General features: G+C 47.5%; 1 protein-coding gene across 1 annotated transcript in view; it reads left to right on the top strand.

Moving 5' to 3' along the window:
- LOC135918446 (splicing factor 3B subunit 4-like) overlaps positions 1-25,139 on the top strand; it is a 187,264-nt gene that overhangs the window by 50,838 nt on the left and 111,287 nt on the right. The window contains exon 3 of the mRNA XM_070533498.1: positions 13,795-13,940. Coding sequence (XP_070389599.1) covers positions 13,806-13,940 — 135 coding nt within the window. The 5' untranslated portion in view covers positions 13,795-13,805. The remainder of the gene's footprint in view (positions 1-13,794; positions 13,941-25,139) is intronic.

The following is a 25,139-nucleotide window of genomic DNA, read 5'->3' as shown; positions in this document are numbered from 1 at the left end:
TCTCTAATGTCTTGCTGTTATTTGGGCGATGTGTATTTTTTGACCCCACCTCTATGGTAGACCATACAGAGCAGTCAGAGATCACCATTCCCTTTGCTGGCTGGCAAATCTCAAGGATTCATCAGGACAACTAGCAAGATGGAGCCTTAGGCTGCAAGAGTATAGGATACAGTCGAACTTACTTATGATGATACCGGTTTTAACAATACCGTATTTACTCGCATAATGATTGCACTTTTTTGTCAAAAAGGTTTGACTTAAATTCAGGGGTGCGAGCATTCCGGGGTAAATTTCCCGCAAAAATAAAAACGCCTTTTTTTTTTTTCGTCCTGCATTTGCTGCAGGATGACATCAGGTCAACATATAGGCGGCTGCCACTGTATGTAGTGCGGGACACCAAAACAAAAATGGCGGCCTGCGGAGCAAGCCGAACGCACCAAACGCGATTTTTTTTCTTTTCCTGAGTATATCATGTGCATTGGAATTGTTTCTTCCGTACCAGTAATGAATAATATCGTTAATATCGGCAAGTTTGCGGCAATAACGTAGCCATATCCACTTTGAGGGGACAGAAACAGATGGGCGCGCTTGGGTGTCAATGACATGGGAACACATGGCGGGCATGCTGCGGAAACTTCGGCATTTGTCTTCACTACTATCCTACTACGGCAGATTTCCACTTAGGGTGGGCGAATATCTTAGCTGTGTTACAAGTGTCGGCGTATGAATGGGGTGCACTTCTAACGTATCAGTGTAAACGTGGCTGCTATCGTTGTCGCTCACGATTTGTTGCGTGCCCACGAGTGCAGACGAGAAGAATAGAAAGGTGCCTTTGTTGTTGTTGACGACAGCCATTATAAAGCCTACACATAATAAAGGCAAGTGTGGTTGTAGCTTTTTTTTGGCATGGAAGTGCGGAAAAGTGATGAAAGGAATGAAATGGGGCATCTGCTTGAGAATGTTTGGTGTGTGCAGATTGCTTGGTTTATCTTAAAGAGTCGTTCGCGTAGCATTCGAAAGATGGTAAGCGCGATCATTATTAGCTAGACTTGGCACATGACATATTGCTTTGGAAAGTTTGGGGTGCAATCATTACACGGGAAATAAAAAAATCGAATTTTGACGACAAAATTCAGGGGTGCGATCAATATGCGAGTGCGATCGTTTTGCGAGTAAATACGGTATAACGGTTATAACAATGAGAAGCTGCTGCACCGTCAATTTTTGTATGTTTTGCATGGTGCAATAACCTGTTTACTACATTGCCCTGATGCCGCATTATCGGTTATAACGATGAAGTGTGGCTGCTCGGTATCCGAGCTGAAAGGTAGTGAAATGCGAAGTCCTTGGAAAAGAAAAAAGAAAGAGAACGAGAAATTCGAGCCACTGCACGATGGCCCACTGCTCGAACGGCCGCCGCGCACTCATTTTCCAGCCTTCTCTATGCGCCCCTCTCCTGTCACCCTTCCACCCTTCCGAACACGAACGGACTGCACCCATATCACTATACCGCGCCACCCTCTGAAACACGAATGGACCGCGCCAACTGTGCTGCTCGCATCTTGCTCGCTGGCTCCTCATTCAGCACAAACAGCCCCGTGTTCGTCTTTTGCGTCGAAATTGTTCCTGGCCATGTGGTTTCTCAGCGTCTTTTGACTCGCCACCAAAACGGAAGGTAACTGACCGGCTGATAATTGGCAATGCACGATTTTGCCAGTGAAAAGAAAGCGCACGGCTATAGATTTGGAAACTAAGTAGTGCTTCTAACTGATTAGGCGATCGTCACGAACGTGCTTGCATCGGATAGCGACGGCGACGGCAGCAGCGATGACGCGATAGGGCTGGCTGCCGCAACGTTGTCCTCACAGGAGGTCCGGCGAATGATTCAGTCGCTCCGGGGCTTTGTTTTCGCGAGGCACCTTCCGCTGCACTACGTGGAGCACCTGGATACCTTGGAGAAGGATGTCGGCAAGACTGACGGACAAAGGGATTTCTCGTGAAATGCAGTGCGACGTATGTGGCAAGACACTTGTGGCAATCTTGCCTCAGCGTTTCTTTTGGATTTCTCAAGCTGACAGGCTGCCGCGGCAACCTCTTCGCATTCTTTAAAAGGCCCCTTTTGGCCCCGCCAAAGCGCTGTCTCGGCGGTGCTCGCATATCGTTTGCCACCTGTGACCCCTATTTCCAGTTATAGCAGTGCCATTCTCTAACACCAACAGTGGCGACTTGTTACGTGTGATTGGAGCACCCAGGAAGCAGTTAAACGAGTTAGCACAATCAGCAGCCGGATGGAGGAAAATGGTTGGGATATAATGGGGAGGGGCACTGGCCTCCCCGCCATTATAGTTTGCTAAGATCAGCCCTGCAGTCCCCCTATTTTGATTATTTCATGCAACCCTGTTTTAACAATTATCGGTTATAACAATGGAATTTTTGTGGCATTTGAATATTGTTATAAGTGGGTTCGACTGTATTACTATTGTATACAGGTCTGGCAGGAAACATATTAATGCCAACTGCTTCTCACGTGCACCACTCGAGACAGCTGTGTCAGAAGAAGGCTTCCCGTTCCTTGGCATTGTTGACGCGTCACAAATCTCTCAACCACAGTGAGATGACCCGGAATTGCTGCCACTTATGCAGCGCCTGGAGGGATTCGACGTTCAACTCCCACATGTTTTCTCTATAGGGCTCTCCTCTTCTCTCTACGAGAAAGTGTCCTCTACAAGAGCAACTTCGAACACAGCGAGGAAAAGTTTTTACTTGTCGCACCTACAGCTGTGCGAGAAAAAATTTTGCATGCATATCATGAACTGAGATCTGGACCTATGGACATGAGCCGTACATCCGCCAGGATTCATCTAAAATACTACTGGCCTAAGTTATTAACATCAGTGCAGCACTATGTCAAGACTTATCGCGAATGTCAAAGGTACAAGACTCCATCTATACAACTGACTGATCTTCTCCAGCCACTAGATCCACCAAAAGCCCTATCCCAACAAGTCGGTATGGACCTCCTTGGACCCTTCCCAACATCATCTTGAGACAAAAAGTGGATAGTTGTAGCCACAGACTATCTGACCCGTTATGCAGAAACTGGTTCTCTGTACAGTGCAATGGCTGTCGGAGTTGCAAAATTTTTTGGCAACGATATCGTACTCGGGCATGCCGCCTCCATCATTATTACTGATTTTAGAACAGCCTTTACTGTGGACCTAATGCAATGCTTGATGCGAATGACTCGTACTGATGATAGTAGAACTATGGCATACCACCCTCAGACAGTTTAATTGAACTCCTCAACAGAACACTGGCTGACATGCCTTCAATGTATGTCAATGTTCGACATAGGCTGTGGGATGAAATTTTGCCATATATCATCTTTGCATGTAATACGGCCATTCAAGAAACAATACGAATCGCACCGTTTGAACTTGTATTCGGCCGAACAGTAACCACAACTTTGGATGCCATGTTGCCATTAGATGAAGAAAACAACAATCCATCCGGCCTAGATGATTTCTTGCAGAGAGCTGAGGAAGCACAACAGATGGCAAGGTATCGAATACTCTGCCAACAACGCACTGACTCCAGTCGGTACAACCAGCGACGTAGTGAAGCTCATTATCAGCCTGGTGACAAGGTGCGAATCACCGCTGTGCAACACGGTGTACTGTCTGAAAAGCTTCTCTGCCGATACTTCGGCCCTTGCAAAATACTCTGTCGTGTAAGTGGCATCACTTACGAAGTCAGATCCACTGGGCACGAGAGCCCAAGACACTGCAACTGCACATAAGTTGTGCATGTTGTTTGCACGAAACTCTACTACGAGAGGTCAAAAAAGAAAGAAAGAAAACACAGGAGCCCCCACTTTCTCTCACACATTGGGCCGATGCATTATGGAAGGGTACAATGCTGCAACAACTTGACCACATTCAAGTCGCGCGCATCGCTCTTCATATTGGACACTGTGCGTGCCATACCGTGGTGCAGTTGAGTAGCAACAGGCAGCGATCATCGTGGCACGAGTAGCCGGTTGGACCCGGCTTGTATGCGCCATGAGCATGAGGGATCATATGAGAAGAAAGTAGAAGACAGTTTGACGCCAGTTTGGAATGTGACTGATGGGTGTTTTCACGACTGTAGTGACTTAGATTACTGGGCACATGTTCGCCCTTAATAAATATTGTTGTCTTATTAACCTGTGTTCGTCAACATTGCTACAATATATTATCGCAGGTGATTTTAGCACTTTGTGGGAGACTCCCGGTGTGATACCAGGGGTCGGCTTATAGAAAACTTTCTGGTAAACTCTGGTGTGTGTCTCTTCAATAAAGAACGAGCCCACCTATTACAATATCCACCACAATTCATTTTCTGCCATAGATTTAGCAATTGACACTGCAACCCTCTTTTCTTATGTAGAATGGAATGTCGTTAAGAATCCATTTGGGAGAGATCATTTTCCTGTAATGTTCACCTTGACGCAAGAGCATGATAGTTCACCCGTTGGAAAATAACATCAGCTGACTGAAAAGATTTTAAAAAGTCGGCCTACCTAACACAAGATTTTATAGACAATTTATGTATTGATTATCGTGATATTATCGTAAAGAGGAACACGCTTTTTGCTTCACTACCGCCAGCTATTTTTTATTCTGTCTACATAGGCAACCTACAAATAAGTTTCAAATCCTGCAACCTTGCAGTGTGCGAGAGACAAGTATGACAGGGCTTGGAACAAAGTGTCCAAATGGGTAGACGAAAACTAACTTAAAGTCAACCCCGATAAAAGTTCTTGTGTGCTTTTTACAAGGAAAAAAAGGGCTCATTGCAGATCCCAATATCGAAATTTATGGGCAACAAATCCCTGTGAACAAAGAGCAAGAGTTTTTAGGCATCATACTTGATAATAAACTTACTTTCATTCCACACATGAAATATCTCAAGGTGAAATGCTCAGAAACAATGAACTTACTCAAAATTTTATCCCACACAACATGGGGCAGTGATGGGAAGTGTTTAATGAATATTTACAAGAGCCTCGTTCGATCATGATTGGGCTTTGTCTATGAACTTCTAATGTTCATAGTACACCTCATTAGTCATTGCCATAATCTTATTACATGTAGGTAGATACTACATACTTTAAAGCCACTATATTTAGTCCCCTTTGCAGCCACATCTCATCTACTTCTCAGAATTCATCGCTCCACTGCAAACACACTAACACTGGCATGGCATTCCTTGGCTGCTCTTGCGCCACTAAACACCACAGATTCATTCATTCATTCTCTCAGTCTCTTTCGGCCTAGCACTGAGTTCTGTATCTGCCAAAGCTTGCACAGAGCATAGCATTTGAGTCTTCGGTGACGTCAAGTGTGTTCTTGGCACAAGATGGCAAGTTGTGCTAGTTTGTTAAGGTCCATAATGGGCAGATCTCTGTGCACCTGCACACGGACAAAAAGAAATTGCACAACAAGTGCACAATCAATTGCGTAACTGGCACAGTACACTTCCAATAATTCGACCCTGGTTCGATTTTTCAATTAATTTGGTCCCGGCTGGCACCCATAGGCCTAAATTTTCCTTATTCTGAACCTAAAATAGGCCTTCACCAATAACTTGAACTTCACCAGGTAGCATGCACATACCTGACCCATGTGATGACCCCAATAGCAACTCCATCAGTGGTAGCGTCAGTCTCGGCATAGTTAAGGGGACAGTGAATGCGCTGAACATTCGTCATCTCCCATCGAAAGTGCCAATTTTTTGCCTGCCCTAGGACTATTTTCAAGCCATAAAAGCAGCTCACAGTGTCAGATTACGGTATTTACCCGATTCTAGCGCATATCTTTTATTATTCCGAGAAAATTGGGCCATAAACCATGCTCCTGGCATTCATATGCTTTGCTGTACAACATGGTTGTTCTGCTGTGAAGCTGACTTACGAAACCAGACACCATTGTGCAGCACATATGAGACCCTTGTCCATTTTTTCTTGCTAAAAATCCGGTCTCTGATTGATTTCTACTTTGTTTAAGAGCTTTAATGGCATTTCCACTTTAATCTTCTACTTTGTACACACCAAGTGGGTGCACGTTTGATTTGGGGGCATGTTAGAATCAAAAATACTACTGCGAGAAATATGAGCGTTGTGTTTTGAATTTTTTCTTGCATCTTGTTTAATTCAATCTACTAGATAATTTGATCAATTTTGTAAGTCCCGTTAACATCGAATGAATGTAAATCAACTCTATATAGTCTTTGTCTCAAGTGAAAATTTTCAATTGTGGGTGAAGTGCGATCCTGTCTGCTTTTCTATTCTATTTTTGTGTATGTGTATGTGCTGGTGCCCTTCAAGGTCTGTCTTTTCTTGGGGGCAGCTTTTTCCCACCTTGTGGATTGAAGGGTTTGTTAGCATTCTGTGTGTGCATTCTTGGGCACCTAAGGTCAACCTCAGAATGCTTGTTGTGAAGGTGCACTAGCTTGATTGCAGTGCTCCTGCTTAATGGAGGGAAGTGGTGTTGAGGCACAGAAGGCTTTTCAGCATGAGCTGAGGCTCAGTGTCAGTTGTGGTGGCACCAGAAGTCTCCCATGTGGGCAAGCATCATGTTGAGACCCATTGTCAATGGAAGTGTTACGGTGAAAAAGAGGACAAGGTCCTCGATGGTAAAGACGACGAAGTGGCAACAGTCTTTTGGGATTCTCGCTTGCTATTTATATATGCCTTGTAAATACATCTTTTAAGTGGTTTTATACTCGTGACATTTGGTGGACATGCGTGGTACGTGTCCTCGCCACGGAGCTCCGCAGCGGACGTCTCAGTGGAACCATGTTTTCAGTGGAAGGCACCGCATCTGCAGCTGCAATGCCAACTATGCATGCCTAGTACGTTGCTCTACCTCAGCTGCAAGACCCTGGCAAGTTCACTGGCCTAGATGGTGTTGACGTTGAAGAATAGTTGAACATGTATGAGTGCGTCATCAAGGTGAGCAGGTGGGATCTGACCATAATGCTGGCCAATGTCGTGTTCTACCTCATCCAGTCCATGGTTCGCCAGGAAATCGCTAATATGGGTCTTCCCAGCACCTGCTCCTTGAGTCGCCCTGACACCTGCCCTGCTCCTATGCCTTGTTCCTGTTGCAGCCCACCTCACAATGTCCGTTATTCCCACGCTACCAGGAATCTATCGGACCCACGAACACCTGACGACAGGCTGATCTGTTTCTGCTGCGGCTGAATCCGTCAGTCACGTTTCCCATCACTGCCAGAGCCGTTGGCCGTCCCCTCCTCGAAACTTCTTCCGGAATTCAAGTTTGCCCTGAAGTTCCTCACCCTATCACTTCTACGACGCTTTCGACGCCACTACCTCGACTCACCGCTATGCTCGCTCGCCGTCGCCTCAACATCGCCAGCCACGTCCGCCCCAGCTTCACTGCTCGCCCTCGCTGACCTGCCCAGGACCGTCCCAGCAGGAAAACTAGGCAATGCGGCACTTCGAGGCAGTGCTGCAATGTTGGATTCGCCGCGAAATCCTGCTTAGACGTTGTTTACAAGACATAACCTCCTTGACGTCCAAGTTGATGACACGCCCGTCACAGCCCTCATAGATACCGGAGTGCACACATTGATTATGACCAGCCGCCTACGCAGCCATTTAAAGAAAATTGTTATGCCTGCCAATACTCGGTTCATAGGAATCGCCAATGGTAGCACGGTGACCATGGTCGGAATGTGTACTGCACGTGTGAGCATTTCCAGCCGCCATACTGTTGTCCTTTTCACTGTGCTTGACCAATGCCCCCATGACCTCATCCTAGGCCTAGACTTCCTCTCCGCCCATTCAGCGCTCATTGATTGTTCCTCAACTACTGTGCGTCTTGACCTGCCTCTACTGGACAACACCACACGAAATTCGCCTAAGACCGACTGATTTTGTTCACATTCCACTACAGGTCCTGACATACATCGAAATGCCGCCTTCTGCGCCAGTTCCCGATGGTGATGACGTCTCCGCCCTCATAACTAACATCGTTCTCACCCACAGCATTACTGACCTGCATACAATACTGAGGGTCACAGACAATCGCACATACCTCCCTGTGGTGAATTTCGGGCTTGCTAAGCAAATTCTGCCTAAAGATATTATTCTGGCTACAATCACTGCTTTAGAAGTTAGTTGCGTTGAAACTTTTGCCGTCGACGCTTCCTGTGAGCCTTTCCGATCTGCCAAATGTACTGACAACGACATTAGGAAAATGATTGCACCGAATCTCACTCCTGCGGAGACTGAACAGCTGTGCAGCCTATTACTTTCCTACAAGGATATATTCAACCTGAACAACCGTCCCATAGGCCAGACATTACTTGTCAGACATCATATGAATCCACCCATCCATCGGGGATCCTACTCAGTTTCAGCTTTGGAGTGTCATGCCATCAAAACGGAAGTAGACAAGATGCTAGCGAAAGGCATCATAGAGCCATCTTCATGTCCCTGGGCGTCCCCTGTCCTGCTGGTCAAAAAGGACGGCTCATGGAGATTCTACGTCGACTACCGCTACCTCAACCGCATTACGAAGAAAGACATCATCATCAGCCTGGTTACGCCCACTGCAGGGCAAAGGCCTCTCCCATACTTCTCCAACAACCCCGGTCATGTACTAATTGTGGCCATGTCGTCCCTGCAAACTTCTTAATCTCATCCGCCAACCTAACTTTCTGCCGCCCCCTGCTACGCTTCCCTTCCCTTGGAATCCAGTCCGTAACCCTTAATGACCATCTGTTATGTTCCCTCCTCATTACATGTCCTGCCCATGCCCATTTCTTTTTCTTGATTTCAACTAATATGTCATTAACTCGCGTTTGATGGCATTAACTCGCATCACGAAGAAAGGCGTCTACCCACCACCTCGTATCGATGACACCCTCGATTGCCTATACGGTGCACAGTACTTTTCGTCCATCGACCTACAGTCCGGATATTGGCAAATCGCTGTCAATGGTCTAGATCGTGAAAAGACCGCCTTTATAACGGCTGATGGTCTTTACCATTTCAAAGTTATGCCTTTTGGGCTTTGCAACGCTCCGGCTATCTTCGAGCATATGATGGGCTCATTACTCCAGGGATTCAAGTGGTCGACTTCTCTCTGCTACCTATATGATGTTATTGTGTTCTCGCCCTCATTCAGCACACACATTGAGCGCCTTTCAGCTGTACTTGCCATTTTTTGCAAGGCCGGTCTACAGCTCAACTCTAAGAAATGTAACTTCGGCCACTGTGAGATTACTGTTCTTGGACATGTTGTCACTGCAACTGGCATCCTACCGGACCCAAAGAAAGTTCGCACCGGGAAAGAGTTCCCTGTTCCACGGTCTGCAAAAGATGTCCGAAGTTTTGTGGGCCTTTGCTCTTACTTCCGCCGCTTTGTTAAAAATTTTGCCACCATAGCACGCCCTCTCACAGTTCTCCTGAAGAAAAGTGTGCCATTTTCATGGCGATCCTCTCAGGCCACTGCCTTTTCTCGCCTTACCACCATGCTCACCACCCCACCGATTCTAGGACACTTCGCTACTTCATCCCCTGCAGAGATGCACACCGATGCCAGTGGCCACGGGATTGGTGCCATCTTGGCACGAGTTCAACACGGCCATGAACATGTCATTGCGTACGCTAGCCATCTTTTGTCACCTGCATAATGGAACTACTCTATTACCGAGCGTGAATGTTTGGCCGTTGTGTGGGCAGTGGCGAAATTTCGCCCCTATTGATGCGGCAGGCCCTTTTCCATTGTAACGGACCACCACGCCCTCTGTTGGCTTTTGTCTTTAAAAGATCCCACAGGGAGGCTTGGACGATGGGCTTTGCTGCTACAAGAGTATTCCTATTCGTGGGTGTATAGGTCTGGTGGCCTACACAAGGACGCCAACTGTTTGTCCCATCACCCTGTACACATGCCCGCCAGCGTCGACATGGACACTTCCGCAAGTGTTTTTTCCATTTCCCAGCTTTTGGACATGGCCAACGAGCAACGCCATGACACTACTTTGAGGACCCTCATTGACCGAATGGAATCTGCTCCTACTGATCCATCATTACGGTGGTTCGTTCTGACCTACAGGATATTGTGTTGACTCAGTTTTCATCGTGACGATCCTCCCCTTTTCCTTGTCGTTCCTCAACACCTCCACTCAACTGTGCTTCAGGAGCTTCATGATGCCCCAACTGCTGGACACCTTGGCCTTGCTCACACTTACGACAGCGTGTGCCACCGCTTCTACTGGCCTGGCCTCGCATGCTTCATACGGCGCTATGTAGCTGCTTGCAAGCCCTGTCAACATCGCAAAAAGCCAGCAACGCTTCCTGCCAGGTACTTACAGCCGATCGACATTCCACCTGAGCCTTTCTTTCGCGTGGGTTTGGATCTCCTTAGCCCTTTCCCTGAGTCCAGCTCCGGCAACAGGTGGATAGCTGTCGCTACTGATTACACAACGCGCTATGCCATCACTCGGGCACTTCCCACGAGCTGCGCAGCCGACGTCGCAGATTTCCTACTCCAAGATATCATTTTAGTACATGGCACCCCGCGACAGCTCCTTACTGTCCGCGGTCGCACTTTCCTCTCCCAAGTCATTGCTGATATCCTACGCTCATGTTCTACCAAGCACATACTGGCCACCTCCTCTCATCCCCAGACCAACGGTCTTACTGAGCGACTTAATCGGACTATTACTGACATGCTATCGAAATACGTCCCACCTGACCACAAGGACTGGGATGTGGCGCTGCCCTACGTCACGTTCGCCTATAATTCATCACGCCACAATACTGCTAGGTATTCCCCCTTTTACTTACTGTTTGGTCATGACCCAGTATTACCATTAGACGCTTCCCTCCCCTTGACACAGGATTCAAGGACCGAGTATGCCCGCGACACCATCGCCCACGCTGACCATGCGCACCAGCTTGCCCGTACTTGTCTGTTGGCGTCGCAGGAATCTCAACGACACGCTTACAATCGCTGCCATCATGACACATATTTTTCACCAAGCTCTCTCGTGCTACTTTGGTCTCCTTGCCGCCGAGTGGGGCTCTCCGAGAAACTCCTTCCTTGCTATAAAGGCCCTTACCGTGTTCTATGCAGGTGACCAATGTCACTTACGAGATAATCCCCGAGACCTCCAGCATGTCACCTGGTTCCACATCACCTGACATCGTACACGTCCCTCGGCTTAAGCCGTACTATACTCTTACCGACGGCCCAGTCTGAAGCACTGGGACGGTGCTTTTCTGCTGGGGGTTGTGTTACGGTGGAAAAGAGGACAAGGTCGTCGATAGTAAAGACGACGGAGTAGCGACAGCATACCTGCCAACCCTCCCGATTTGCCCGGGAGACTCCCGATTTTTTACTGAACTTTCTGATTCTATGATCACTGTCTTATATCTCCTGAAAAGTTGCCTCTGTTCGCGCAATAATGGTTTTTGTGAAACCGGCACCACGGAATCTGCAGCCACATTGTAATCGTCAGCAGCACCAACAGCTGCACTAGTGCCATTGGTATCATCGACTAAGCAGCCGACTACGGTGCCTAGTAAGCCGACCAAAGCTAGAGCCAATCTGGCTCTTGCATTTCATGCATGCGTTCCTCCATGGTGCATTGTTACTGCTGTTTGTGTGTATGATTAGTGTTGGCTAGCCGTGTGTGTGGTGCACCATGTAAAGTGAAAAAACTTGTGTGCTTGATGCCATGGCGCTATCAAAGCCCAAGAAAAGGTATTTGAAGACGTTTTTGCGATCTTACACTTCTGAATTTCCGTGCTTTATGACATCAAGAAAAGGAGAACATTTTGCATTTTATACAACGGGTGGATGCGACGTCAGCGTGCCTCACAGTGGCAAAGGCGACTTCAAACTGCACGTTTCTACGGCGAAGCATCAAAGCTATATTCGCACCGCTGAGCAGCAAGACAACATAGTGAACTTTCTCCAGAACAACTGCAACGACAGTGTCATACGTGTGGAGTGCCTGTTTACGGGATTCCTCGCCGAACGCAACCTACTCCTTAGTGTCAGCGACCACATTGGGCCTCTTCTACGGAAAATGTTTCTAAAATGCGACAAGGCGAAGCGTTATGAATGTGGATGCAACTCTAAAGAATGTGGAGGTGGCCAACTTGAAATTTAATTCACAAGCATCGCTTTCGAGTCTTCATTTCTTTATTCAGAGTTTCCCTCAGCTACTGCCCCGAGATTCCAATGAATTTCCTGAAGACGCTTTAGATGCTCACAAAACTGAGTTTGCCACTCTACAGGCGTACAGTCTTCCAGAGGACATTCTGAATAAAGAAAGGTAGGATGTGCAGTGGTCTATGGTTGGAAAAATGAAAAACTCTGATGGAAAACACGTTTCACCGAGTTGCTAAGGTGATGCTCGACTAAATAGTGATACCGCATAGCTACGCAGTGTGAGAGTATTTTTAGCACGGTGCAAAAAACTAGGACTGAATTCCGCTCATCGATGTGCAACACAACCCTCCAGCACCTGCTGCTAGTGAAGGGCTGTCAGTCTGGACCATGTTTTGAGCAAAGCTACTCCGACAAGTTTTTGAAGTGAGTAAAATCTGCTGCCGCAAGGTCCCTGCAAAAGGACTCGCCAAACACTGCCTGAAAGTGTGAACGAAACCCCTCCGGTTCCACCAGAAGTTGAAACAGTAAATGCACCCCCCCCACCCCCCCTCGTTGGCACAAATAAAATGTCTCTCGATTTTTTATCTCTCGCCAGGTTGGCAGGTATGCAACAGCCCCTCGGGATTCTCGGCTACTGTTTATATATGCCTTGTAAATACAGCTTGTAAATAGTTTTATAGTTTTATACCCATGACAATATGAATGTTGCAGACTTGTAATAGCACCGCGCTGCTGTCGAATTATGCCTGGGACATTTTCCTTCTAGACTTGGTAAGCAGTCAGCTTCTTTACAAGCACTTGTGTGCGTCACCTTCATTTCATGAAAATTTCATCAGTCTTTGCAGATGTCTCGTCAGCACAATTAATGCCACTGCTTCTAGTCAATAGTGAAACGGCCTCTGATAATGGTGGCAGTGGCACACAAAAGCCTTTTCCTTGAACAGCGAATGCACTTTCACAAGAGCCATCACAAAGCACTTTTTGAAGGCGTCACTGGCATGAGTAAAAAGGCAAATTCTTAGTTCTTACATGTGGTTCTCTTGTTGCGCATGTAAGCATTCACTAGGAAGGAACTGTATAATCAGTGAAAATTTAGCTAGTCGGTATGAATTCATTGCGGTTAAACAGTGCAAAGAAATGCGCACACAGGAAAAGGAGGACATGACAAGACGCTCACTTTTGGCTAAGGTTTATATTCACGTGCATGAATATCTGGTAGAGCATCACTATTATCACACAAAATACAAAAGAAACAAGTAAAAAATAACAAGCAAAAAACTGAGAGTCATCTTATCCAACAAAGCCACTTCCTTCAGTGACAATAAGATAGAAGACTGGCTTACACACGCATCAGCATCTGTGATAATGTTATGAACCTGAATTATCAATCTAGTGAGCACTTGCTTATTCTTGACCAGCTCAGGGCTTTAGTATAATCTTCGATAGCCCTAGTAGAAAGGGCAATGGCCAGACCTGATGGGCTTAATCGTGCTGTTTAGCAAAAGTGAATACTCATTCACACTGGCTAGAGGCTGGCTTGGTAATAATGAACTCTCATTTACTTGCTAATCTGTCAAACCTTTTGCCTTTTGGTGTGCAGTGAATGTGCACATGCCCAAAGACCGGGTGACTGGCCACCACCAGGGCTATGGTTTCGTGGAGTTCCTGGGAGAGGAGGATGCCGACTATGCCATCAAGATCATGAACATGATCAAACTGTATGGAAAGCCCATCCGTGTCAACAAGGTATGCACATTTCCCAAGCATGTGATGCGACTGCATGATCCTCTCTGAATACTTGTGGTGAGACCACAGATGCAGTGGACTCTTTGTGGTTAATCACAAGGGCACTTATCTTCACATAGCGCTTGCCCAACAGGTGGTGGCATCGTTCAAAGGAAGACTGAGTGGTAGCTGTACATGCTGGTATTGATTCCTTTGCAAAAGAGCTGCAAGTCCGTCACGTACACTCGGAACTCCATTGATTTGACTCTGATGGAACTGACAAAAAGTTTCAGTTTTGCCCGAAAGGCAAAGCATCGATTACCACAGCAAATTAGTGGATAGCTATAGGAAGTAAGAATAGTAGTTTTATTAGCCGTGTAAGCTTGTAATCATTTGCTTACTAACTAAATTAATAAGCACGTCATGCACTCACAGGTAAACACATCTCGCTCAATGACCGTGGAAACTCACTGTCAGAACGCTGGAGTGAGGAATCACGGCAACAGCAGCGAGCGCATGGACCCTTGCGCATCTCTCGCTTCAACGCAAATGAAATGTTGAAAGCACAGCGCATATGAAGCTACCGGCACTATGCGCACTCTGCAAACATCGCAGATCGCTTTGAAGATGATGCCCGCGTGAGCGTGCACTATGGCCACGTCGTGGATCACTTGCAATATACACCGGCCTGCACAGACGTTTAGTAAGCAGCAGCTGCCAGAGAAGAACCCCTCCCCTCCCTCGCCTCACCCTACACGCGCTACAGGAAAGGGTGAACTTCCGGCCCACCTTCGTCGTTCATGTACGCAAGATTGAGCCGCATTCGTCTGCTCACCTTCGCACGCTTTCACTAACAGAAACAGCATACAGCTTGCGGCGACGATTTTATTGCCCCTGGACTTTATACGGAACCTCACGGCTACATCGGTGGCAGAAATGCGCCTGGAGTGTCCATCGCAATAAAACTGATGGAATTATCCTGCGGGTTCAATTAAACAAGATACAGAAGAAACACCAAGAAACACCGCTGATTCATTTGGCAGTATGCGCAACGTGCCCCTGAACTAAACCAGCACCCACTTTCCATGCGTACAAAGTACAAAACTTAAATAGAAATGACAATAAAGCTCCTAAACAAAGTAGAAATCTAATGTGAACCCTGTTTTTCAGCCAACAAAATGGGCAAGGGTCTAACATGTGTTGCACAATGGCATCCAGTTTAAAGTCAACTTTACCACACGATTCCTTAGTCAGCTTTGCCACAGTATATTTATGTTATGCAGTAAAGCATGCAGATGTCACATAGGCAATTTTGTTTTCGCATCGAATTGCACCACACAACCAATTTTTGACCCAGTTGTCCTGAAAAAAAATGTGTGCATTAGAATCAAGTAACTAGTACTACATAGTGGGGGTGTGCAAATACTCAAATATTCTATTTTTCTAATATCGGTAACTTAATGTGAATGGACCCAGTTGGTGCCCTGACGCACACAGCATTCCCATGGCGCACTATCTCTACTGGTTGGAAGTTCATTTTTCTGGCCTGCTTATAGGAGCAGAGTCTGAAGGCTACATAGCCTGACAAAAAGCTTCTGCTCCTCTTACAGTTTGGCACGCAGGCCGATGTACATGACAAAATATTGTACCTCTAATTATTTCGAGCAAATTCATTTTTCACAGCAGAAAAAAAGATTGAAAAAGAAAAGAAAAAGAAAACTATGGCCCAAGTCTTGTACATTGTCAACATTAACACAACTAAGTTAACAAAGACGTGTACATCAGGTGAAGAAGAAAAAAAAAACATTGTATTTCAATGTGAAATGACAAAGTATGACAAGACCAAGACATTTCATTGTTCAAGCAAACTCATTATCATTATGTGTTAGAATAGACTTGACCATGGTACTAGAATGTATGTGATCAGAATCTATGAGACCATGTAAGCAATTTAGCAATGGTGGTACTTGGTATTCTGTATGTTGTTATCATAGTTTGTCGTCAGCGTTGGTGTCTTTTTTTTTTCGTTGCTGTTGTATGTCGTACATTGTACCCACTGATGTACTTTGAAAACATCCAGGCTTCTTTTGCATTACCCATTGTAAAAGCTTGTACTAGTATAGTTACATTACTTTTAGCATTGAATATTTTAAAGAAGGGGTTTAGTTTTCAAGTCCCTGATAAGGCCGTGATATTGCTCAAATGCTCAACAACTCTCTTCTGCAGAATTATTAGCTTTTGATAAATAGTTTGTGTGGTTGTACCCCATAACAAAATACAGCATCTTACTCTAGAGTCGAGCAGAGCATAATTCTGTAACCGTTTTGGTAAGACTGGGCTGAGTTTGCACAAGCATCCAACAATTCTACTAAATTCTGTTGTTTAACATTTAATTGCAATTTATTTGAACTAAGCCAGCCTGTTAGGTTATTCAAGTCATTATTCACTTGGTGCTCAAGTTCTTGAATGGATGTACCGCTGAAAAAGATATTAGTGTCATCTGCATACATTATTTGCTTGGGAGAACATTGAATGTCACTGAGATTGTTTATATATACCGTATTTACTCGCATAATGATCACACTTTTTTGTCAGAAAAATTGACGCAAAATCAGGGGTGCGATCATTAGGCGGGTTAAATTTCCCGCGAAAAGAAAAAAAAATTTTTTCGGCCCGCATTTGCTGTGGGACACCAAAACAAGAATGGCGGCCGATGGAGTAAGCCAAACGCAATTTTTTTTCTTCTCGCGAGTACATTACGTGCCTTGAAACAGTTTCTTCCATATCAGTAATGAATAATATCGTTTATATTGGCAAGTTTACGGTAATAACATAGCCACGTCCACTTTGAGGAGACAGAAACACATGGGCGCGCTTAGCTGCCAGTGACATAGAAACACATGGCCGGCATGCTGCGGAAACTGCGGCATCTGTCTTCACTACTATCCTAATATGGCACGTTTCCGCTAAGGGTGGGTGAATATCATAGCTGCGTTAGAAGCATCGGCGCTTGAATAGGGTCCACTTTTAACGTATCATTGTAAACATGGCTACAACCATTGCCGTTCGCGATTTGTTGCGTGCCCACGAGTGCAGATGAGAAGAATCGAAAGGCGCCTGTTTTGTTGTTGTTGACTACAACCAGTATAAAGCCTACACATAATAAAGGCAAGTTTGGTTGCAGCTCTTTTTTAGTCATGGAAGTGCAGAAAGTGGTGAAAGTAATGAAATGAGGCATCTACTTAGAGGATCTTTGGTGTGTGCAGACCGCTTGGTTTCTCTTGAAGAGTCGTTTGCGTAGCATTCGACAGATGGTAAGCGTGATCAATATTAGCTAGACTTGGCACGCGACATATCGCTGCGGCAAGGTTGGGGTGCGATCATTTCACGGGAATTTAAAATAATTGAATTTTGACGACAAAATTCAGAGGTGCGATCATTACGCGAGTGCGATCATTATGCGAGTAAATACGGTATTGTAAACAGCAGAAGGCCAAGTATTAACCCCTGCGGTACTCCTCTGGTTGTAGTTGTATAAGCCGATGCGCTGTTATTTATGCTAACATATTGCTGGCGGTTTGTGAGAAAGTATTTCATTAACTTATGGGGGGGACACTGCTATTAAAATATTGTTCATCATTTTTTCATTAGTAACAATGAAACATTCCAGTCTTATTAAGATTTTTGTGATTTCAAATATATGTAATTCTTTTTCCAATGGGCCCATCTAGTTCTAAAGGTAAATGAAATTCATTGCTCATCATTTGCAGAAACAATAGAAAAATAACTGCGTTACAAAAATTCATATTGACACATGCCTAGGTAATCCAAGTAAACGAGACAGGTCTGCCACTTCAATCCTGCTAAAACCGTGTCCATCACGCGCTGGAACATTGCAGGCGCCGAGCACAGTCCAAATGGCATAACCTTGAACTCGTAGAGGCCGTCTGGGGTGATGAAGGCAGTCTTTTCGCGATCTCTTTCTTCGACTTCTATTTGCCAATAGCCAGACTTGAGGTCCATCGACTAGAAGTATTTAGCATTGCAGAGCCGATCCAATGTGTCGTCTATCTGTGGGAGGGAGTATAATAATCGACACAGAAACATAGGGTTCTGTCCTTTTTCTTCACCAGGACAACAGGGGATGCCCACGGGCTTTTCAACGGCTGGATGATGTCGTCGCGCAGCATTTCATCGACTTGTTCTCTTATAGCTTCACGTTCTCGCGGCGAAACTCGGTAAGGGCTCTGGCGGAGTGGTCGAGCGCACTCCTCGGTGATTATGCGATGCTTGGCGACTGGTGTTTGTCGAATCCTCGATGACGTCGAAAAGCAGCCTTTGTATCGTCGGAGCAGACTTCTGAGCTGCTGTTGCTTAATCATGGGGAAACTTGGATTAATGTTGTAGTCTGCTTCGGGAACCATGGTCGTCGGGGTTGATGCGGCGGAATCCGAGAGGACAAACGCATTACTGGTTTCCAGAATTTCCTCTATGTACGCGATCGTCGTGCCCTTGTTGATGTGCTTGAACTCCTGGCTGAAGTTTGTCAGCAACACTTCAGTTTTCCCTCCATGCAGTTGAGCGATCCCTCTTGCGACGCAAATTTCAAGGTCTAGTAGTAGACGTTGGTTGCCTTCGATGACGCCTTCTACGTCAGCGGGTGTTTCGGTGCCGACCGAAATAACAATGCTGGAGCGAAGCGGGATGCTCACTTGATCTGCGAGCACACTCAAGGCGTGATGACTACGAGGGCTCTCCGGCGGTATTGTTTTATCTTCCGACAGCTTGACTGACTTCGACTTCAAGTCGATGATTGCGCCGTGTTGGTTCAGGAAGTCCATACCGAGAATGACGGCTCGTGAACACTGTTGGAGGATAACGAAGGTGGCAGGGAAAGTCCGGTCACGAATGGTTATTCTTGCCGTGCAGATTCCCATCGGCGTGATGAGGTGTCCTCCAGTGGTCCAAATTTGAGGGCCTTCCCATGCGGTCTTAACTTCCTTCAACTGGGCGGCGATGTGTCCACTCACTACGGACTCATTACGGAGTAGTCAGCCCCTGTGTCCACCAAGGCGGTAACTGCATGGCCGTCGAAGAGCACGTCGAGGTCGGTGGTTTTTTGTCTGGCGTTGCAGTTAGGTCTTGGCGTCGAATCACGGCTGCGTCGTGTTGAACTGAAGTTGGAACGTTGCGCCGTCATGTCGTCTTTCGTCGGTGTAGTCTTGGCTTCCTGACTTCTTCGGGACGGCGGCGTGTCGTTATTATGTCGTCGAGATGGTCCCTTCGTCTTCATTAGCGGCGGAAGATCTTCATTAGTTCGACGAACAGCAACTGCACCTCCATCGGTTGCTGCTTTTAGTTTTCCGGATATGGGCTCGCAGAGCGGCCCCGTGCTGGGCCAGTATATTGACGGCGCTGCGGCGGCCTGGTGACGGCGACCGGGACAGCCGTCAAGGGTTCCACTGAGTAGCGGCGAGGTAGTCGGCGATATCACGAGGGTGTTCACCTTCCCGAGGGTGCGGTGCGTTGATGGCGAACCCTCGCAATCCCAGGTCGCGATATGGGCATCGGCGGTACACATGGCCGGCTACCCCGCAGTGGTAGCAGAGCGGGCGGTGGTCAGGAACGCGCTAAATTTCTGTCTTCCTCTGGTAGCTGCGCTGGGCGACGGGTGGGCGTACTAGCAGCAGCGGCGGTGGTCGATGGAATTGCGGCGTTACAGGGCCCTAACACGGTCGTGGAGGGGGACCTTGACAGCGGGCGACGGCGGCATAGGTCATCGCTTCTGGCTGGGGCTGCGATGATTGTGGTTGTACCTCGGGAACTCCAAGCGATCGCTGGACTTCTTCTTTGACAATTTCGGCGATTGAGGCCACTTGAGGTTGCAATGAAGGGAAGATTCTTTGAAGCTCCTCTCGTGCGACTGCCTGGATGATCTCGCGCAGGTCGTCGGTGGCCATTGATTCAACTCCGGCATAGCTTGTTGGCTTGGTGTGTCGGTCGAATTGCCGGTTCCGCAATTCCAGTGTCTTCTCAATGCTCATCGCCTCACGAAGAAACTCGTCGACGGTCTTCGGTGGGCTTCTTACCATCCGACAAAAAGTTCCTCCTTACACCACGCTTCAGTAGGCAGACTTTCTTCTCCGCGGACATTTCTGCGTCAGCGGGGCGGAACAGACGGCTCATTTCCTCAGTGAAGATCGCGATCGTCTCATTCGGCAGCTGCGCTCCAGTTCTGGAGTTCCAGCTCTGTGAGCTCTGGGCTCACTCTTTTCGCACGACACTTGTAAATGTTAGCAGGAAGCCGCTTCGGAACAGGTCCAACGTCGTCAAGGTGGCTTCTCGATTCTCGAACCACGTCCTGGCGGCGTCCTCCAATGCGGAATAGACATGTCGCAGCTTGTCGTCGTTTGCCCAGCTGTTAAACATAGCGACCCTCTCATACGTTTCAGCCAGCTTTCTGGGTCCTCAAATGTGGAACCGCGGAATGTCGGTGGTTCCCTGGGCTGGGGGGTGGGGGCTGCAGCACGATGGGGGACGCTGGGGCTGCCATTGGGGTTGCCTTGGCCACAATCTTTTTGGTCTTCTCAGGTAGAAGTCTGTGCCCCGGGGGCAGCTGTTGAAGACAGCGGCTTGCTCGATGGTCCGGGTCTACGTTGGTGTTCTCTTTGCGATCCGGGCTTGGATCACGGCTTGTCGGGAGCGTCCGGTACATGAACAAAAAGCACCTCCACCAGATGTCACATGGTAGTGGCGTAAGAACACAGTAGCAATACTGTGAAAGCCAAAACTAACTTTTATTGGGCGAACCTGGGCCCACAAAAAGAGGCTACACTTATAGCACCACGATAGCGGCGAACACGGTCGGCGATCGTCGAAAATCTGATTAGCAGGTCAAGCGCGTCGGCTTTTGTACAGCTGTCATCGAATGTTCCAGACTAATCGTTGGGACCCGCGTGCCTTCCACAAAGTTCTACACCATTCGCGTCAGGTGATAAAATCGGATGACATAAGGTTCAGCGACAACAGACAGCAGATAAAAGCATCGATACCTTTCCAGAAACTTCGGATGCATGCAGGCACTTCCCGCGCTGTGCGATAACATTTGTTAGGCGCCAAAACGTGGTCGCCTGATAAAGATAATTACACGTGTCACTACCAACCGGGAAAACCAGAAATTCTCAGGGATTATGAGTAGTTTGGAAAAACTCGGGGAAAACTTGGGGAATTAGTGCCTCTATCAGGGAAAATTAGCTAAATTTTGTTGAAAGGGTCGAAAGTCGCGGTGATGCTGGCTCGTGTAACAGACAGGAATCGTAATGAATCGTCTTTGATGCCTTGTCGTCGGCTGGAGGAGTTACCAGTGTACAGTCAACGACCCGACTTTCCGGATGCCCGATAATTTGGATGGCTTTGCGGCACCACCACGTACCCCATAGAGTCTATATGCAGTGGAACCCCGTTCATACGTTTTTCACCGGACCGGGGAGAAAAACGTAACAGCCGGGAAAGTGATGAAAGTTCTGAAAATGAATGAAAAAATGCAGCATCAACTATAGACAATTTATTTCCACAGAGTGCGCTTAGGACTTAAAAAAGTCTATAATGGCGGCTTGCCATTTCTTTCGCTCGCAAGAAATCGCACACGTTTCTCAATAGCCTGGAAGGCCGCATTGCTGTCAGCATCGCTGTGAGTTGCGACGTACCTGCGGAGGAGGTCCAGAGTCGCGACGGCTTCTTTAAAGCTACGATTTGGCAACTCCCCGGCATCATGCGGCTCGTGCTCCTCGTCGTCACCACATCACGGCAATGGCAACAAACGAAGGAATATCCGCGGGAAATTTTGTCCTCTTTGAAGTAATCATGCTGACGTGCTAACGATTATTTAGTATTGCTGCGGAGCACGCGCGTCCGAGTAGCCCGGTTGCGTGCAGTGCAGCGTGGGAGAAATGTAAACAAGAGAGGAGAGCTGGCCCGATAGGCGCAGCAACGCCACCAGCAACGGCAACTTCCGGTTTCACTTTAGCTTCACAAAGAATGACGTCAGGGCCTCTCCCGAGTTTCCTTCCTCCGTGAGTCGACATGTCCGACAACGATGCGGTAACCGTAATCACAGTGATGATCGTGAGAGCATTTTTCACGAATGGCCACTTAGTGGCGACCTCTCGAACTGGCGTGCGGCTTCTTGCAGCCAGTTCCATGGCCAAGCCTGGCCAAGCCCAGCCAAAACTCGTCAAAAGCCAAAATGGCGGTTGGAACGCATTGCCTACTTTAGCCCAGGCGGGTGCGGGGTGCTACGTTGCGACGTACCATGCGGGAAAGTTTTCACAGCTACTATGTAACAGCGGGGTTCCTTATACATTGTATCCTATGGAAGCTATGCCGGGACCGGATGAAAACGACGTAGCAGCCGGGAAAACGCAGCAGTGAGGAACGTAACAGCGGGGTTCTACTGTATCAGAACATCTGAAATTTCGGACGCAAGAACCCTTCGCCATCCAATTTTCTGGACTTTTCGCCTTGACCGTGGCTCCTAAATGGCACTAATCAAAGCCACCATCGCTGCTGTTTTGATTACCTCGCCGCCTCGAACCAGCGCTCTCACACGCAGATCCGCTGGCAGCCGTAGCCACCACTGCGGCAACGCTAGACCTAGCTGCTTCGACGTTCACTATTAAAGGGACCCTGAAACGATTTTGGCGATTTTCTACAAACGTACTGAGTCGTTAGAGTAGGTCCTTCTGATCATTAATTGACACATCTAAGTGCTCTGCGTAAAGGGTAATTTATTATAAGGTTTTAAAAATGAACATCGCTGTCGATCGCAGCGCACTGCTCGGCGGAATTTTAAGCCGCCCCTACCCATATGATGCAAATAACCCATATGACGTCACATGGGCGAGCTATCTGATTGGCTGACCAGGGCGCGTGGTCGATAATTTTTCCAACTTTATGGTGAACAAATGATGCTCGTAATAGTTGGAATGTTAGTTACTTTGTAAAAAGAAAATAACTTAAAGAGAATACACAAGAATAGTTTTTTAGTACACTTGAGCACTTCCGGCACACAGCAAGTGTTGTCTGCTTGTGTTACAACGTGCGCAGTCTTTGACGAGAGCTCCGCCGTCAGTGTCGATCAGTCTTTTCGTGAGCACGATGAATCACCCTTGTTGCGTTGTGGGCTGCAGACGTAGCGACTGGAAAGATGTGAAGTTGCGAAATCGTGTCTCTCTGCAAGGCAGCATACGAGCGAACTGGCTGCTGCGCATCGGACTGCGGCTATCCAATAGGTACCAGGATTTGCGCGTTTGTGGCCGTCACTTTACAGCGGAAGATTACTAACGCAATAGCGTTTCGCAAGTCCGGTATTAGGGCAAACACAAGCGCAAGGGGACAGGGTCTGGCCGCTTGACTGCGCCGGGATGAGCCATGAGATGAGCAGAAAGGTAAATGTGAATGGTCTGCACGGTGCAGCCACCTGGTGGCACAGAGCTCAACCATACACAGTAGCAGCAACGAAGTGCATTCTTCTTTGCTGCTGGTGTGTATTTTTCGCAGGAGTGTAATCATCAACACGTTGTTCTTATAAATGTTTTACACTTGGTTAGAGCAATATTAGCGCTTCGTTTGACTGGTTAAGCGCTGCGCCAACAAGTGTCTGGACAGTGCAGACCGATCAGGCTGCTCACGTACGTCTACTCTGAAGTTCCTTCATCAGCTTGAGTTTATGCCTCCAGTCATTTGCCGAAATGACCAGCTTGCCTGTGGTTACCGGAATACCGGCCACCTTCGGCGCTACGACAGAATGCTCGCAACGCACGCTGCTTCGATGGCTCTCGGTCGATGGCCAAGCGGCCAGCGGAGAGGTCTCGCGCGGGAGGAGGCGTGCTCCAACAACCGGAAGTGGACGATGTGACATCGCATCGTGACGCAGGACCAGTGAAGGCGGAGCTTAGCGCCGCTTGCTCGGCGAGCGAGTTAAGGAGGAAAGGCATGGCTAGGGAGGAGGGTAACTTCTAATCGCTTGTAACTCCATTAATACGTAACGCTTCACTTAAATTGTGGTGCGAATGTTCTACTTAAGCTGTACCCTATGCGCCTACAAAATTTGTCCGAACCGTTTCAGGGGCCCTTTAAGCTTCTTGTCATTGGGTTCCGTGTTTTTCATTGAAAGAATTCGCTGCTGTCGGCAACGGTACTGACTGCACCTTTGTGGTCCTCGCGATTGGCATAGAAGCTTGAAAAGCACGATGCATTGCATAATGCCGGTTCCCGGAAGTCAGCTTCGCCTCTTTACAGAAATGTTACTTGTTGAAGCATATGCAAAAGTATTGCAGTGAAGCTTAACAAGAGAGGGAAGGGGCTATTACATATGGGACACAGTATGTATTCCTTAATTATACACCTGTGCATCCGGTATCTCCTGTTACAGTATGCACACCGATATGCCTAATACCGACAGGCCTTCAGGGCGTTTTCAAATGCGCCTGTGGCAGTTTGAGCCCTTAAGAACTGTAAATGACATTCATTTATTTTTTCCAACTGGCTGATTTTTCGGACGTTCACAACGAATAGGTTGCTCTTCTGCTGGTTGCCTTTCACATGGGGCGAGCTCCACGTCGACATGACATTACCGTAGCACACGCATGTGAGGCCATATTCTCGTTCACTTTTGCCTACTGTGATGCTACCGCCGCACACCTTTCACTTAGCGAATGACTGCAGTGCATCCAAACTGATGATAGCGAAGCCTGCCTTGTTGTCGACTGGTGCGGCTGCAACGTCGTTGGTGTGAGTGGAGGAATACAACTTCCGCTTTGTTGCTGGCGTTTAAGCAAGAACTTGGAAGTTTTTTGGGGGGCATTAATCTCTCTCTGCAGCAAATCTGCACACTGCAACATTGCAGTGTCACGCCAAATGCAGCCGGTGTCCGGAACACTTTCCCTCGTTCGTGAGCTGGGTAGGCCTACTTCGGCATCGTCTATGGCTTGAGCATCTCTTGCAGTTGACAGCAGACTATTCTGAATGTTTTCTAAAGGAATAGAACGCTTTTGAAAGTTTCAAGCTGATTGCTTCTTCTTTTTGCCGAACTTGTGCCTTGTGGAGAAATTCCCTGGTGGATCGGACGTCATTGCACACTTATCACAAACCTACGAGCACGCGTTTCTGATCACGTGCGCTAATCAACGAATGGGATCGTGCGTTTGGACTTTATTTTCT

This window comes from Dermacentor albipictus, chromosome 2, assembly GCF_038994185.2.
Source record: "Dermacentor albipictus isolate Rhodes 1998 colony chromosome 2, USDA_Dalb.pri_finalv2, whole genome shotgun sequence".
In the NCBI taxonomy this organism is placed as follows: Eukaryota; Metazoa; Arthropoda; class Arachnida; order Ixodida; family Ixodidae; genus Dermacentor; species Dermacentor albipictus.
The sequence above is the reverse complement of the archived record's forward strand: the minus strand, read 5'-3'. Positions and strand labels throughout refer to the sequence as shown.